Source organism: Tachypleus tridentatus, chromosome 13 (genome assembly GCF_004210375.1).
Source record: "Tachypleus tridentatus isolate NWPU-2018 chromosome 13, ASM421037v1, whole genome shotgun sequence".
Lineage (NCBI taxonomy): Eukaryota > Metazoa > Arthropoda > Merostomata > Xiphosura > Limulidae > Tachypleus > Tachypleus tridentatus.
In genome coordinates, this window is record NC_134837.1 from 256,915,591 (window position 1) to 256,933,745 (window position 18,155).

The window sequence follows — 18,155 nt, forward strand, 5'->3', positions numbered from 1 at the left end:
ATTGGTACTGCACAACAGTTTTGCTAAATGTAAATTAATCTTTACGTATTGTACACTTTCAGAACCTTGTTAGATGAGCTCAAAAAGCATGAGGACTCCTGGCCTTTTCTTTTTCCAGTGAAAACCAAGCAGTTTCCAACCTACAAGAAAATCATAAAACAACCAATGGATTTCAGTACAATAAAAAGCAAGCTGGAAGCAGGATTGTAAGTTTTTGTTCTTATTTAATACCCAAATGTTGAGTATTATAAATCGTATTATGAAAAGGAGGTTTTACTTGTGTCTGAATAGTATCCTTTTACGTTCATTACTGTTTCATGAGATGCTTTAAGTAATGCTTATGGATTCAGTGCTTCATGTTGAGCACGTGCTAAGTGATATGGGCTGAGGAGGTAATGTGAGAAGTAACAAATGCAGATAATGACTGTTCTTGAAGAAATAGTCATTTGTTAAAGTGTAAGACACAGGGGGATGATGTTAATTACATATTCATTGTAGGATTAAAGTTTGAAAATATATTGGAAATAATAATAAAGAACACAAGAATATTTACTGTTTTTGCTGCTAACTGTTACAATCTCTTATCATTTTTAATTAATTTTTACATAATATTTTTTTTACTGCACAAAGCAGTTTGTATATCAAACTTGTTTAGAAGTAGAAGTAACTATTTTAACAGAGTATTTTATTTTTCTAAGTAAAGTTGAGATTGATTCAAATGATTTATTGTTTATCAGTTGTTGTATTAAAACATGATGAGTGATGTTGTACATAGAAAGTGTATTTAGATTTAGTATTGTGTTCATATTTTTAGCTATAACATAGTAAATCTTTTTATTTTACATTTCTAATGTAGTTTTATAATATGAGTAAAACATTTAAGAGTATTACTGTGAAAATTACATATAGTATGTTGTGAATCCATGTAGCAGTCTGTTTTATATATATAAACAAAATGTGTGTAGGTGTGTGTATATCTATGTATAATGTATATATATGTGATGTAAATATCTATTCTAATAATTAATTTTAGCCACCCTGAAAATGTGCATGACTTTACTATTAGTGTGCAAGTGTGCACACTTCATTTCAGTAGATATAAACAAAAGGCAGCTGCATGTACAGTGGAACCCCTGCGGCCACCCCTTGAAAGCGGTCATTCAATCACAGTCCCTTTTTTTGTTTACATAGTCCCTAAGTGGAACCCCTCTAATCAGGCCAGTTTGTCTCAGTCCCGAAGGTGGCTGCTTAAGAGGGGTTCCACTGTAGATTTTAGTAAACATTTTCTACAACAGCATATTAAAAGCTTATCAAAGTTTTTAAAAAGGTTATAGAATAACATTATAAGTTTATTTGTTGAGAGTATTAAGTATGGCAAAGTTTAGCCCTAACTAGACTAAAGCAAAAATTATACACAAACCACAGTGTAAACTTATCTATACCAATTATAGGCTGTTTTTAATAAAGGCTTAACTAATGTTAGACCTAAGACAAATGGACTTATAAATATTAGTGCCTGTGATAAGAATTATTTTGTATTAGTCTAAAAACCCTGTATTTAAAATTATTCTATTGCAATAAAGATAGTTATTCCATTGCAGCTGTTTTGCACATCTCTGGTAGCACATGTAGTATACATGTAATAATAATAATAATGAAAAAACCTGTATGTGTAACTACCGTAGCTCAAAAAGTCTAGTTGTTGTCCTATACCCCTTAAGCCTCATAACCCTGCTTCATGAAGTTGTATAGAAAATATATTTTTTCTAATTCTCTCTTACTGATTGAATAATATGTGGGGGGTTTCTGTCAAATACTGTTGAAAAACAACAAAATGGTCAAAATATCTACCAAAACTGGTCAAAGAGTGGGAAAAAATAAATATATTTTACCAAAACTAAAATGAGTTCAGTAGGGTATTGGGCCAAATATTTCAAAGGAGAAAATCAAATGCATTAGGACCTCCCAGAACCCATGGAAAAAGACCCTCAGGATACTAGTTAACGCTTAAGTTTAAATAAATAATGTATAGAAAACGACAGCAAACAAAACAGTTAAAGAATTTTGGTGCATTAAAAGACAACATAGTTGAAGATTTTTAATTTTCCTCACATTCATACAACCTTCAGCCTACCAGCTATGGATTATATATGAACATTGAGAAAATAATCTATTTTACAAAATTTGAATACACAATTTACATTCTAAATTTTTAAATTATTTGAAAAGAACTTTTTACTGTTTCTTAGATCTAAATTAGGTTCAAAATACACAGACACAGTCGACCAGTAAAATGTGAATCTAATAGCCTGAACAAAGTACTTTGGTAATTTGCCTAGTATATACACACACACACACACTCATATTTTTGTATTCTTAAAAAGTGTATAGGAAATTGAGACTTTAAAATTAATATCATTTAACATGTAGCACCAAATTTAGTTTTTCATTCCATTGTGAAATCTGTTTAAAATAAGACAAAAATGTGTTGTTACATCAAACAAGTAAGAAAACCATGTAAATAAAGTTAGTGCTACAGTATTCTCAGGAAAACAGTTATAAATGCAGTCAAACACTGGTGATATTAAGAGAAATGAAGCAATCTTTCCATGAAATTTTTCTTGGCTTTTGCAGTAGTCATTTATGCTTATGATTAAACAGTCTTACTTAGGATTTGACTTTTTGATACCTGTAAAACTTTTTAAGTAAACCCAGATATTCAGGTTAAACGTTTTCTGTTTAATAATCATCATTCTAAGGTTTAAAAGAATTTCATTTGTGGAGTTTGAATTCATTTTTGTTCAGTTCCAGTTTGAAGTTTTTTTAGAAAGTACGAAATAACAATGAATGAAAATCTTATTTTTTTTATACTAATATCAGTTCTGAATGTTAGAACTTAAGGTGTGCATCTTACATTGCAAATGTTCTTTATCATTACCTTTCTTCAATTAAAAAAAAAAAGTTTATCACATTCCTGTGTGTGCCATAGTTCAAATGGTTACAGTATAAATTAGTGTTTATTTATCTAATGATAAAACAGCAAATCAGCATATGTTAATCAGGAAAATGTTTTAAGATTATTTGGTTTGACTCAGGTGTTAATAGGTTTTGTTTTTTCTTTTCAGATATAAGACAAAGGAAGATTTTGCAGCTGATGTGCGCCTGATTTTTGACAACTGTGAAACTTTCAATGAAGATGAATCTCCTGTAGGAAGGGCTGGTCACAATATGAGGGCATATTTTGAAACCCGGTGGGCAGAACTTAATTCAACTTGACCTCAACTGTGGTTACAAGTGTTGCCATGGACAAAATACTCTTTCCACCAAGTGGAGTCACTTTCATGTTCTTTGAGCGCAAAAGTGCCTGGAAGATGCAAGATCATTACGTGTACATCAGGTGACACCAGTTGTGCTTCGTAAATCTGTGTGTTATGAAATTTTATGCAAGTCAGTCTGATTATTTAGCTGTTTTGTGTGTGTGGAAAGTTACTTCTCTCCTGTTCTCAACGCACACACCAGGCATATATTGCTCTTCAAATTTCCTCGTTCCATTTCCAACGTACTTTGATGGTGCCACCTAGTGGCTGTTTATGCATATTAAAGCACTATTACTGGTGTGTTAAAGGTAAAGCACTGCTTGGCAGTGAAAATGATGCATCTATACTCAGTACCTCACTTCTCCTGTATCTCTGAAGAACGTAACTCATCAGCTATATTGTTTCTCCAAGTAAGCTATGATCCATGGTATTTAAACTAAGTAAATATTTGTGTTTGTTTTACTTTACAGTATCCAGTTCTAAACAAGCCCTAGTGTATGTGGAAACTTTTTTAGAAGATTTCTTTTCTTCATCATCTGTCACAGCAGGAAATATTTCTGATCTTGTAGAGTATAAAGATTTTGGACCTATTTTTGTATAAAACATGTCAGATGAATGCCATGTCAGTTTAAGGACAACCCTTGAATAGTAATAATTATCAAGGATGGAACTACATAGTTTCCGGAACATCCAAGTTGGTCATCTTTGTAAAGCTTTTACACCACAAGAGTGGATGTGGTGCATCAAATCAGTGAGTACAGGGGACAACAGTGCACAGGTAATTTTTTTTTCCTCTCTCTTGTGCATCTGGTTAGTTGGTAGTGCTATGTTATTTAGCCAGTGTATTGTGACAAAAAGTGTGTTTGTGTATAGAGAAGTATAGATATTTGGTAATTTTTATGTTGTATATAGTGTCTAGCTTCCTGGGGGTATTTGCTATTTTATTAAACCTTGCTGAATTTATTTATTAGTATTTCACTTATCATCCTATCATTGTTTGAGAGGTTGTTTACAGATCAAGGACATTAAACAATGCCACAAATGTGTAAAATAATCATTGTTTTCTGACAATGCATTAAGTGGTCATATGACCATTACTCCTCTGAAGGAGAGGAATTATTACAATTATTTAGTTCACCAAATTATAATTTTGTAGAATACATCTCTTACCATTGGACTGTGTTACTTAGTATAAGTCATACGCAAAGTCTCTTTTATGTTACGTTCAACTTTCAAGTGCTTTTCATTGTTGTTAAAATGACATTTTTGTTTATCAGGTGATTGAAGGAATAATTTACTTACACTATTGTAGTCAATCCATATTACAATAGTGCGTGAATTGAAAATTACATCTTTTGTACCACCCGATGTTGAGCATTTTTCAAATTAGTACAAAGATGTGTTTGACTACTACCCTATTTGAACCTTCTTTAGTTAGACTATGAGTACTGTTAGTGAATTATGCTATTGCTGTCTGCATTAGCTATGGGTTAGTGGATTTTTGCTATGATCAGGCCCTGTAAAAATTGTTTCATAGTAAGAGATTAAGTTTGATGGGTCCAATATTTACTCTTTTGCTGGATCTAATGTTCTCTCTCTCAGTTGAATCTGTATACGTAGTGGAAGAAATCCCATTTTGTTAGTGGTATCACAGCATACATAATACACACACTGTCTAAAAAGAAATTCCCACATATTATTTAATTTTAAATGACTTAGTGAAATATTCAAAACTATTTTCTGAGCTTAGCCAGTTGTTTCTTCTTAAAATAATTTACATAAAGATTTGTTTAAGAACAGGGTAAAATTTTTAATTTGTAATTTTATTTAGTAAAAAGTACAACTTAAAAGAAACGAGAGTCCTTCGTGAAAACTTTATCAAACTGTGTTCATTTGTAGATCTTTAGATTTTTTTATGTTTTTATTATATTTTTTGAACATTTTTGAGTTAAAACTGAAAACAAGAACATATTTATTTGTCATTTTTGTTGTAGCTGTTGATTATGAACAAAGAAATAAAAATGAATTTACACACACAACAAGAATGTTATACATGTCAAGCTGTCGTACTTTACGTCTGCTTATATAATGAAACTGGTAATTTACTTTCATGTTCTAACAATAAATTTACACATTTGGAGTCGTTTTCAAAACCTTCAGTTGTAGCTCATACCAATAACTACAAAATGATTAATTTAAATAAAGCTGTATTTTTTTTCATAGCCACAACTTAAGTCATGTTTCATGACAAGAAACTTTACCACAATCACAAATTGATCAAATCTCTTAAGGTTCGGGTACATAAAGTGCATCCATTATTACAGGATGTTGGTGTAATTTTTACATTTCTTTAATTTAAGTGTTTGTAGTGAAACGTTAATACGCTGTTGAAGTTTTTCATATGCTTTTAATAAGATAGAATACCAGCTAAATGGTTACTGTAGTTCCTAATAAAGATGTCAACACTGTTTTAGGGTAAGCGTTTAGAAATTTAGCTGTTGTACAACAAAAAATCGTGCTAACTGCCACAATAGAGGTGATTATCCAGTTAAACTGAGTAGTTTTTCATGATGTAATGTTATGAAAGTTTTCTCATAACATATAACTTCTCAACTTGAACACTTTCAGTAAGTCAGGATTAAAGATGTGAGCGAAACTTATGCAGACTATCATTTGAGGGTATCTTGTTTGTTATACCAAAATATTAAGTATATTCATTTGCAGATTTATATAGATTTTGAGAGAAATAGTAATAAACTTAAAAACTTTTCATTTCACTTGTCAGCAGTTTTACAAGTTTTGATGCAAGTTTAGAGAAAACCTGGTGTCAGTTTAAATTTTGTTTTACTTCAAAAGGGTGCAAATAATAACTTTTTACATATTTACAGAAGAGCTCAACTTTTGTGTGTCAGGTTTTTTTGTAATGAAAATAATTTGTTTGATCACATCATGTACCTGAATAAAACAAGTCTATCCTACATAAATACTGCAGACTTATAGTGTTACAATAAAACTGTTTCATAGCCTGTTTTGCTCTCCAGTTTAATATTAAAGCCACCAGAGTTTGGTTAATATTTTACAGCTAACAATAGTAAATACTGCAGATTTGAAGTGTTACAATAAAACTTTTGTATTCTATTTTGCTTTCCAGTTTAATTAATGTTACAACCACAAAAGTTGAGGTTACATGTCACCGCTAACTGTAATAAATACTGCAGATATAAAGTTACAATAAACCTGTTTCATAGTCTGTTTTGCTTTCGAGTTTAATTAATGTTACAACCACAAAAGTATGGGTTACATTTTCACTGATAACTGTAAATACCTCTCTCCCCATTGTTGAAATGTCTTTTGCAATAAAGACAATATTTTGTCAAATAAATAAAATTACAATTCAGAAATACTCTTAATGAAACCCTTGAGGTATATAAATGTTTTAAAATAAAACTGATGGACAATAATAACTACTTGTTACTTTTTGTGTATAAAACATTATATTACTGAAATGGATTATTTCAACTTTTTAGTAAATACATGGGCCCACAATTTCACACAAAGGTTACAGATCATTGTGACAGAGGTGACAACTTTTCAAAACTTGTATATAAAAAAAATGTTAACCCCCTGTTCAAGAGATATAAATGAGGTCTTGTGAGTAAGCTACAACATATTAACAGTGTATAATCAAATGAAACTGAAATATACCGGATAGCATCAGAATTACATGAGTTTTTTTTTTTTTTATGAGAGTTTCTGGTCATTTGCACAAAGACCACCAAACAAGTCTAATTTAAATTTTCATTTATACTGTATTTCACCAGCTTGTAAAAAGAGTTCACCCTTCTTGGTGTGTTTCTTTTATGCACAAAAATAAGGGAATATTTATTCAAACATCTGACTCTAGTGATGTTTATGTTGTTCTAATTTAGCAAGAATAATTTTAATGAAAATATCACAAGTGTAAAAGTCTAGAATTAATTTTAGTCAATAACTAATAATTTGATAAACCAGCTTTTAAACCCCTTCAAACGTTATGTACTTTTGTATCACAAAACGTTTGTTGTTGTTAAGTAGCATGTGATTGCTCCAAGACAGTAATGCTATGGTCATAACATTTCACCACTTTATTTTATTTTATCTGGAGATATTTATCAAAGTAATAAACTTAAAAGTTCTAAACTATATTGCAATGTACTTGTTTCAGGAATACAAAGAAAATTCTTATTTCTCTGCAGAATAAAGGTTGGATTTAAATGTTTAATCTTTTAAAATAGTTTAGGTGTAGGGACACTTGCTTGTTAAGGAAAACGTGTCATCAAAACTACTGTGGTTTTCTTTTCATTCCTGAGACATGTGATATTTATTTTTAGAGAAAAAGGAATACAAAATTTCAATGTAACAATGCATAAAAACATAACACTGAGTTATCTAATTCTGGTTAACAAATTTAATATTGAGACAAAGCCTGTAATATGACCAGAAATGTGACAAAGTTACACCTATTTCAAGTGTGTTAATATACAACATATTTCTCTAATCAAACTAGTTCAAAGCTTATAGAAATAACAAAGAACGTTTCTACTGGGAAAAAAACAATTACAAATTTTGAACTGCCAAGGTAAATAGTTTTACCAAAAATGTAAGTTTCCTTTAACGTTATATTTTACTTTGCCTGCTTCCTGATGTATTTCTTATTTTAATAATCTACCCTTTTTGGTATCTTCCATATTGTATGCAAATGAACATAAATGTGAGAAAAATTTTAAAATGGTTGTGTTGTTCAAATAAATCACAATATCCAAAAATCAAAAGAAGCTATTTATTTTTGATTTTAAGTAAACTGATATCCATAACAAAAGACATCTAAAAGTATGTTATGTGACATGGAAAAAGAGTTAAACTACACAACCAAGTAGATTTTCATATAATCAACTTAGTTTGGGAACTCTTACATGCCCAGTTGAAGTTTTTAGTACACATGACTAAAAAACCTTCCAGTAATTAGTAGATATACATTTAGACAATGTAAGTTTGATTTCCAGAACTGAAACAATAGCACAGTGAAACATTACAAATCAACAGAAAAATAATAGATTTTAAAAAACAACAACATACATATAGAGCAAAAATAAGTATATGATTTTTTAAGAAAACATTGATGCATATTTAGAATTATTGCTTTTCTCATAAATGCCATGTACTAACAATTAATAAGCAAAATCACGCAATGAGTGTTTTTAGCTAGATCTTGTAGGTGTACAATACACTTTTAAACAAGAACTGTCACTGAAGTAAAGCGTAGAAAACAAACAATATATCAATATGAACAATGTTTACAATGCGAATTGTATAAGACTTAGCAAAAGATAATGGAACATTAATCTCAAGAGAACAAGTAAAAAACCTATTAACAAAATAATGGGTGCATCTTTGTATTGTAGCTTTAATTGTAAATTTCACAAATTTGAAAGAGAGCTAAAGCTAAATAGGGTCAAATACTTTGCTTTACATTTTTTTAAGATAATAAATTACTTGAACTTAGCTCTGGTTGGATCATGATTCAAAACAAACAGGGTGAGTTTGTTTTTTTTAACTACACCTGTATGTAAATATATTTCAATATAAACAAGTTTAAAATTACTGATGATTTGTTTAAGGTTAAAATACCATTTTGAGTTTGTGCTTATATATATCAAATATCACTGACATCTGCTGCCAAAAATGCAAACTTAAAAAGAATTTATTCAAAAAGACTTTGAATGAAGTATTCTGCATTAATCCATGAAATGACTTGTTTACAGTAGCAGTAATCAGAGCAACTACGGTTTTTCTTTTGAGATTCTTATAAAAATGTATTTTTCATTACAAATGTTAAACACCCTTTTAATTATTTATATATCAAAGTTTGAAGTTTCAAAGCAATTGCATAACCAACATTTTTAAAAGATCATTTGTAACAACAACAGTTTTGATAATTTCCTCATTCATAATCCATGTTCTTATAGTAACAAAAATGTAAGATGGCAAGTAATGATGGTTTGTTTGGAGGGAGCTGGCACATTAATCAAGTGCAGGTTTACTAGTTTACAGGCTCAACGTAGTTTGCTGGGAGCATGCCAGTCTGTCCTGTACGCTCCACAGTACCTGTCATCCATCCTTCATCAATGGGTGTACAGTTGACAATTAGGTCTCCATCCATAAATGTAACTTCATCAACATCTGATGCAGTGTAATCATATATGGCTCGGAAAGACCACTTTATGAAATGATGGAGAGAAAGACGTTTTTAAATATTTTTTCTGTAGGCGTAGTATGTGCTAACACTAATACCCATACATCATTATATTATTCCAATGATAATGACTTGTTCTTAGACTAAGAGCTAAGTCCAGGGTAATGGTATTTTCATGTGTTTTTGTAGTAGATTTCTAGCTTTTACCATGTTAAGGTTCTTCCATGTCTAACAAGTTACACCTTTCTTTCCCCTTCCCTACACTTAGAAAACATTGCATTAAATTACATTTCTATCTTATCTGAATACTGATAATACAGTAAATTATAACACTTTCTCATTTGCTGCACTGAACAATAATAAGTTACAACACTTTGCAATTAAACTCTATAAAATTGCTAATAAATAGTGTAATAAGCTACACGTTTACCTTCTGAACTGAAAACATTGCAATATATTATATAACTGTTTCTTAACTGTTCCCTGAAATGAAAAACAAAAAATAAAAAAGATAAGTTATTTTGTTAAAAGGTTAGGAAGGAATGAGAGAAGTTCATTGCACTGACTAAGAAAGCACAGAACAAACCTATGTAAAAAAAACAGTAGTCTGATAGTAAACTTCTTTCACCAGACATGTTGTGCTACATAAAACCAGACCCATACATGAAAGAAACATCTTGCAGTGAATTGTTACAGTTTTAGTATTATAACAAGCTTTAAATATTTCTTGTATGTTAGCATCAGTGGGGCAATACAAGTTTGGGTGTTTACATAACTTAATTATTTGTAGTATTAAAAAGATTTAATATGTAGCATTAAATTTCTTAAATTATGATTGCTACATTGGCCAAACGTAACAGACGTGGTACATCAGGTTTTATACAAATCTAATGGAACACTTTGGTGCTGCAGTTCCTGAGATTCAAAACCTTACAAGCTAACCTCACCAAACTGTATAGGTGAATGTGCTTATGATACCACAACAATTGTCAGTAACATTCATGACGAACAGCACACTGAATGAATGTCATTGTATGATTGTGATTGTTGTTACAGGAAATGTAAGGAAAACAATATACAAGTAATTTCCTCTTATTGCCATGGTTTTCAATAAGCCAGCAATGTTGCCATCTTAAACAGAGGGTTAAGTTCCATATATATAAAATGATTTGAGAGCATTATGACATTCTTGCAGCCCATATTGCTCCATCTGATGGCCATGTATGATGACAATAACCATACAATGCAATTTACTTTGTAAAAGGCTCTGTGGTATAGCTTTCACATCCAAAGCAACTAGCTATCATTTTATGGCTTCTATAATCCATCTAGTGTACAAGATTGATGGTTTTCCAATGCCCATTTCAACAATCTGATTAAACAGAAATCCACAGTAATTGCATATGGCAACCTAACTGGTATGTCTTTGTATGGAATAACATAAATAACTTTCATTCACAAGCTGCTTGAAATATGTGACTGTCATACAGACACATCATGGAATAAATCTGTTTACTTATAACCTGTATTAATTTTCCAGACAAAAATTCTTCTTAAGTTGCATCCTGTTGCATGACTATGTGGACAGCTTTTGTCACTGAACTTTGTGCTCATGTTTTCTTAACTATTACAAGATGTCACAGTTAGCTTATTAGTTCAAGTTCTCCCCATTCTTCATTTTGATCCATACTCCATCTTCTAATGTCATATACAAGAAATATTCCAATCTTGGAAATTATAAATTCCTCATCTAAATGCATCATTATGATCTGACCTGAATGACTATTTTGTGCTGTAAAGCAATACGTTTTTTGTGACATTGCACTATCTACAAAATGTCAAACAATGGTCAAGATGTATTTCTAATACATGACATTACAACTTATCTTCATGTCAGCTATGGTTATCACACGATTTGTTGATTTGCATATTCAAAATTACATTAAAATGTACTCAACCCTCTGTGTACATAAAAAAAACCAAGGATGGGTGGCCACTATCACTATCTCGACTCTTGTCCTTTGACTTCTGTTCACTTTTAAAGTGTTAAAATAGAAATAAACACATTGGTTACATTACTTTTAAGTAGACAATACAGTAAAAAAACATAACACGCCACTTACCCCAGTTGACTTTTGTGAAGGTGGAGCACCTGGAAATTTAAAAGCTCAAATTACCAGTTATATTTCAAAAAAGTCGCACTTTCCAACTCTTGTATTGAAATATCAGGAAAATCAGCATTCTTAAATTTAATTTTATATTAAATTAAAAACTTATAACAGCATAATTTTCATTTTCTGATTGTTCACATTTATATTACTGTAAAATGGTTCACAATTTCAAATATTAAAAAACACTGATAAAGCTAATGACATGGTGGAGTACCTTCCTCTTTTGTTTGAAACACTGACACATTTTAAGCATCCACATATATATATACATGTATATACATGCACATACACTACATGGCCAAAAGTACACTGACACCCAACCGTCACACCCATATGTGCTTGTTGAACATTTTATTCTTAAACCATGGGCATTAATATGGAGATGGTCCCCCCTCTGCTACTATAACAGCCTCCACTCTTCTGGGAAGGCTTTTCACTAGATTTTGGAACATGACTGTGGGAATTCGCTCCTATTCAGCCACAAGAGCATTAGTGAGGTCGGGCGAGAAGGCCTGACTCAGAGTCAGCTTTCCAATTCATCCCAAAGGTGTTTGATGAGGTAGAGGTCAGGGATCTGTGCAGGTCAGTCAAGGTCTTCTGCACCAACCTCAGCAAACCATGTCTTTATGGACCTTGCTTTGTGCACAGGAGCATTGTCATGCTGAAACAAAAAAGGGACTTCTCCAAACTGTTGCCCCAAAGCTGGAAGTACACAATTCTCTTGAATGTCATTGTATGCTGTAGAATTAAGATTGTCCTTCACTGGAACTAGAGAGCCATGGCCAAACCATGAAAAACAGCCCCAGACCATTATTCCTCCTCCACAAAACTTTACAGTTGGCACTATGCATTCAGGCAGGTAGCGTTCTCCTGGCATCGCCAAACCCAAATTCATCCATCAGACTGTCAGAGTCCAATGGTGGTGTGCTTTACATCACTCCAGCCAATGCTTGGCTTTGTGCTTGGTGATCTTAGGCTTGTGTGCAGCTGCTCGGCCATGGAAACCCATTTCACAAAGTTCCCAGCAAATAGTTCTTGTGCTGACGTTGCTTCCAGCAGCAGTTTGGAATTTGGTAGTGAGTGTTGCAACTGTGGACAGACAATTTTTACAAGCTTCAGCATTCGACAATCCCATTCAGTGGGCTGTTGTTGCTCCTAGACGTTTCCACTTCACAATAACAGCGCTTACAGTTAATTGGGGCAACTTTAGCAGGGCAAAAATTTGACAAACTGACCTATTGGAAAGGTGGCATCCTATGCCAGTGCCACATTGAAAGTCACTGAGCTCTTCAGTATGACCCATTCTACTGCCAATGTTTGCCTGTGGATTTGCATGGCTGTATGCTTGATTTTATGCACCTGTTAGCAATAGGAGTGGCTGAAATAGCCAAACCCACTACTCAGAAGGAGTGTCGACATACTTTTGTCCAATAATTTCACCAGATATTGGTAACAACGATACAGGAAGAACAAAGTTTTAAATTTTAGACAAACCATATTTTAAGCCAAATAAATTTACTCTACCATCATAAAAGAGAGTTAAAAAACAAAACTAAAGATGCAATGCAATCAGTGAGTGGAAGAAATGTGATGTTACTAACCACTGGAATAGTTGGTTGTGTTTGAGCGGAACCCTGAAGCTCCATTATCGTAGCTCTCATTCAACGGATCATAATCAGCAATTGATCCAATCTTCCGTGAAGGAACACACTGTACTATGGTGGAAATTTAAAAATTCAGTAACCTGATGTAGTGTAAAATGGTATTATTTGAAAATTTCTTAAGAACAAAGAGTTGTAAACAAATATTTACATACAGGTATAACAAATACTGGTTAAAAAAAAATACAACAATTCTGCTAACTACTCATGAGGTTTCACCAAATCATGAATTCTATGAGATGAATGTAGCCTTCCAACACACACACACATGATGACTCATCTATAATGGGTGTGTCACAAAAAGGTAATGGAGTTGTGCAGCACTATCAATGTGGTTCCTAGGACTCAAATGTGACCAAACTGCATGCGCAAAGGTGTTTAGGATAATACAAAAATCATTAATAACACGACTAAGGAAGGTGAAGTGTGCATGGTATATAAATAGTGAATATTGTTGTGGGAAAGTTACAGAAAACTTTATAAACAGTTTTCTCTTATTTTTGTGGGATAACATTAACACAACCAAAGAAATATGGCCACCTTCATGCAGAGGGTTGAGTATACATAAAGTATATTTCATAATCGCAGCACTAACAGAGTATGTTTTAAAATAGCATACTTGATGTATTCTACCAAAAGATCCAGCATGTATAACAGTAGAATTGTGGATTTTAGTAACAGAGAATGTTTAACAATAGTATGATTTTAGTAACAGAGAATGTTTAACAATAGTAGGATTTTAGTAACAGAGAATGTTTAACAATAGTATGATTTTAGTAAGTGCCAAAGAGTCTTATATTTTCCAGGTACTATTACAAGAGCATCAAAACTTAGCATAGCTTGTCACAAACCTGGATGAAACAGAAGTACATAACATATATAGTTATAATAAAGGAAAAAAAACTTTAGCTGCCAATCTGAGATGACATTTCTTCCAAATTTCTCTTTAATCCTTTAGATGCATACCTTTTCTTCAGTCGAATCATGCTCAAAATCATCATAAGATGATTCAGGTTCAGGGCCAAAATCCTAGCCAACTTGTACAAATTCAATTGTCTCTTCATATGAAAAACACTGGACATATTAGATGCCATTTTGTGTCAATTTTCTCACAAAAAATTAATTTTCAACCATAGATATTACCAACAGGAACATATGTCCTGTTGAACAAGAATTGATGGCTGAGATCATTAGTACAGATTAGGCCATGTCTGTTAGTGTAGCACCCTTGATTCACCTTTATAGCAGGAAATTCATACCATATTATGTGGTTACCATTGAGGATGGGCATGCCTAAAGAGTTACAGCATATTGCTTTCAGAGTCACAGTATAGTTACAGCAAGAAGCAAAGGTATTTAGCTGCTCAAGAAACTGTTTTGTTTGGAAGTAAATGTAAATGAAATATTATGTCACTGAGCAATTAATTATAATACTATTTTCTTAAATTAGTTAATCAAATATGATAAAACTCTTGGGGGATTTTTTGAATACTTCCTTGATTAATTTAGAATGAATAGGAACAAGAGGGAATCCTCAACAGCTCCAGTATTTGAATGATATTTGGCAGGTTTAGAGTAAGATAACCTGCAATCCTTTTTTTGTTCCTTTTTATTAGCTATATTTTTGTTCACCAGCAATACTAAACATGGAGTGCCTGTATACCTGATTTCATTTCATTACTCATCAGGAATTCTACCAGCCTACCCTCAAATATAAATTCTTTTGGGCTAGTTTAGAATAAATTAACTGTACAACTTTAGATGTGGTCAAATACATCAATCCAAAGGATTTGACCTCCCGAGTTCAAAACTGTAAATAGATCTCAAACAGGTCAAGAAATCATGGAGCTATGAGCTAAACGTTTGAACTTGAAAGAAATTCAGAGACATTCAATGAACCACTATATCACAACTAAAAGCTATAATAAAACATAACATTAAACACGGATTGGAAAAACAAGTCATGAAACTTCTACTTGTATGATTTATGGCAAGACAATTTTATAAAAGTCTAATATTATGAAGCTATTATAAGGACATCACATCTAATATAGCTTTGTTAGAACAGAAGTACAAAACATGTATTGTTATCACCACGTACAGAAATTAAATAACAATTTGAACAATCGCCAAGTTTTGTAGTTTTTTAAAAGAAGGATAATGTTTTGAATGAGATCCCTTCGTCAGATTGTACAATTTACAACAAAGGCGCATCCACAGAATACAGAGAAGTTGTGTCCATTGTACTTGAAATATCGAGCATGAAAATTCGAAGTAAAATTACATCTGTTTCATAAAAATTACAAGTTATAAAAGGATAAGTAGATACCAGTTAACATTTAAACAAAAAAATGGAGAAATAGAAATCTACAGGAAAAAAAAATGCATTTATTTAAACCAGATGGTTGTAAGTTAATATCCTTCTGAGTTGTTCTCATTAGAGCACTAATAAATCTATGAATTGAAAGTTCCTCACCTGTATGGCAAAATGTTTGCTTATAAGTGTATCTTGGTTCTGCAGAAGTCAGTGGTCTGTTTATAAACTACTGAATCTTTTGGAAACCATACAGCAAACAATATATTATATAGGTAAAAACAGCTGGTTTGGGTTGAAAAACTTTTTATGTAGAGGAGTGAACAACGTTTCAACCTTCTTCAGTCATTGTCAGGTTCACAAAGAAAAAAGAGGTAACTGACTGATAGCTGACCATATGTTTGAAGGGGGTTTTGTAACATGTGGTCAACTATCGGTCAGTTACCAAATGAAATAAATCACTAGAGTTGTTTAGATACCTGGCCCTTCTTCTGAAGTGTAGATAACAGTTGACTGAAGTTTGGAAGAGTATGGTGAATCCTTAGCTTCTTGTTTTCTAGAGGTTTCGTGGATCCGTGGAGGTGGTCCCTGGCTTCGCTCTGGAGGGAGGGCACTTGAGGCTAGATATCAAACATACAGGCAGAAAATAAACACACTATCAAATCATTAGCAAACACATATTAAGTCAATAATGTTAAATTAACAAGTGCATGCCATTTTAGAAAAAATACAGGACACTAGCACAATACAGCAAACTTGTAATAAGGCTGGTTAAAGATTTCAAATCTGCTGGTGCATAGTAATTTCATTTTAAAAGCAAAGCAATGTTTTTTTTAGTTGCTACTACCAACCTGAAGGTTCTGACTGATGTACTAACCTGTCTAACTGACTACCATATCTTATGGAGTCTTTATATTTACTTAAGACTTCCCTTGTTTTTAAATTTCAATTATTTCAGGATAATGTTCAATAAGCAGGATCTTAACATCCATGAAAGTTAATGAAATCCAGCACTTGAAGTTATGTATTCACACAAAAAATAAGTTATATGAATAGTCATGTCTGTAAAAATTATAAACTAATAAACTCTAAACAATGTTTTTTTTGCTTTAATAGAAAATATGTACAAAAAAGAACACATGCAATTTTGATTAGAGAGAATCTATGGGTGTCAGATGAATCTTTCAAATCACCTGGAGGAGCACCATTTTTTTCTGGCACCAGGTGGCGTTTTTGTTCCATTTCTTCCTTTTTCATGAGTTCTCCATGATAGGCAACATTGCTGATTATTTTGTGAGTGTTACGGATCCGTAGAGTTTCGGGATCGTCAGCCACTTGTGTGAACTTTCCTTTCTGTTTCTCAAACTCTTCATGATACTTAATCTGTAGGCATTTAAGAAAGGATACTTTTTATCAGCAAGTAAAAAACACTGGATAAAAACCAACCATCCAACCTGACTTCTAGTATCTTCCACCAACACCATGTGATACACACACACGTGCGTTCTATTAATGTAGCTTTAACTATGTGAGTTATTTATTTCCATAACAGCATATATAATGTCTAAGGAAAAATAACATTCTTCAATCAGAGCATGTTTATTCTCAAATTAAAGTACTGTCCTATCGTTCTTAAAAGAGATTGTCAAGATATGCTAATTGTCAAAGCTAAACAGAATAATTGAATTCAAGATCCCTTGTGTTGTTATTTAAAATGGTATTAGTAGATGGATCTATCCAAGGTAACCTCTCAGAGCTGTTTTTATGGAAATCTATACTTATTCAAAATGAAAAGGTTTCCTCGCATAAAATATAAAACATTTGTCATAATACAAATAAGGTGATAAAACTAGATGGACTTGTGCAGGGTCCCCTAAAATGTTCTGTTTCAAGTTTACCGATATTAGTAATTACGTACCGTCGACCATTTGTTATAACAAAAACAAATGGCGGGTTTCATGTATTCGCTTTTAACTACGCATGAATTTTTTTTAAAAACACGATGCAGAACAACAGATATAACGAAAAAATGTATATTTCATTAAAAGTCGAGCAATGTAAGTGGGATGTTGTTAGCTTTTGTTCTCGCAAATGAATAGAAACTTGGACTTCTTAATAGGCCCAAATTTAGCCAACTAACTCGTGTATTGTACACGTATGTACTTACGTTACTTTGAATCTTTGTATTTTCTGCAAGCCGTCTTATTTCTGGAGTATCAGCTACAGCTGTATGCTTCGCTTGAGGACAGTGACTGGAAAAACAACCAGGGTAAGTTTAATGTAACAACATCAATGTAATAAAAGAAATATATTTTAGCTTTAATTAAATTTTGTTTTAAAAGCATATAGATTTAGAGAAGAGTGTTTTAAAAGCAAACGTCTACCCTGTGATAAATGAATTTCTCCAAAATAAAGGCCAGAAATGTGATTATTATGTTAGTTGTTCCTTATTATCGACTT

At 32.1% G+C, this 18,155-nt stretch overlaps 1 protein-coding gene and 1 pseudogene across 2 annotated transcripts in view; one reads left to right on the forward strand and one right to left on the reverse strand.

The window, feature by feature from the left end:
- The window catches only part of LOC143236523 (bromodomain adjacent to zinc finger domain protein 2B-like), a 58,551-nt pseudogene extending 51,982 nt beyond the window's left edge, over positions 1 to 6,569 (forward strand). The window contains exons 27-28 of the transcript XR_013019577.1: positions 63 to 206; positions 3,126 to 6,569. The product of XR_013019577.1 is annotated as a bromodomain adjacent to zinc finger domain protein 2B-like (transcript). The remainder of the gene's footprint in view (positions 1 to 62; positions 207 to 3,125) is intronic.
- A 1,553-nt stretch (positions 6,570 to 8,122) lies between these two features.
- Positions 8,123 to 18,155, reverse strand: part of LOC143237024 (LIM and SH3 domain protein F42H10.3-like) — a 29,789-nt gene continuing 19,756 nt past the window's right edge. The window contains exons 3-8 of the mRNA XM_076475844.1: positions 17,863 to 17,947; positions 16,889 to 17,078; positions 16,175 to 16,315; positions 13,322 to 13,435; positions 11,673 to 11,701; positions 8,123 to 9,573 (exon numbers count right to left, since the gene is read on the reverse strand). Coding sequence (XP_076331959.1) covers positions 9,397 to 9,573; positions 11,673 to 11,701; positions 13,322 to 13,435; positions 16,175 to 16,315; positions 16,889 to 17,078; positions 17,863 to 17,947 — 736 coding nt within the window. The 3' untranslated portion in view covers positions 8,123 to 9,396. The remainder of the gene's footprint in view (positions 9,574 to 11,672; positions 11,702 to 13,321; positions 13,436 to 16,174; positions 16,316 to 16,888; positions 17,079 to 17,862; positions 17,948 to 18,155) is intronic.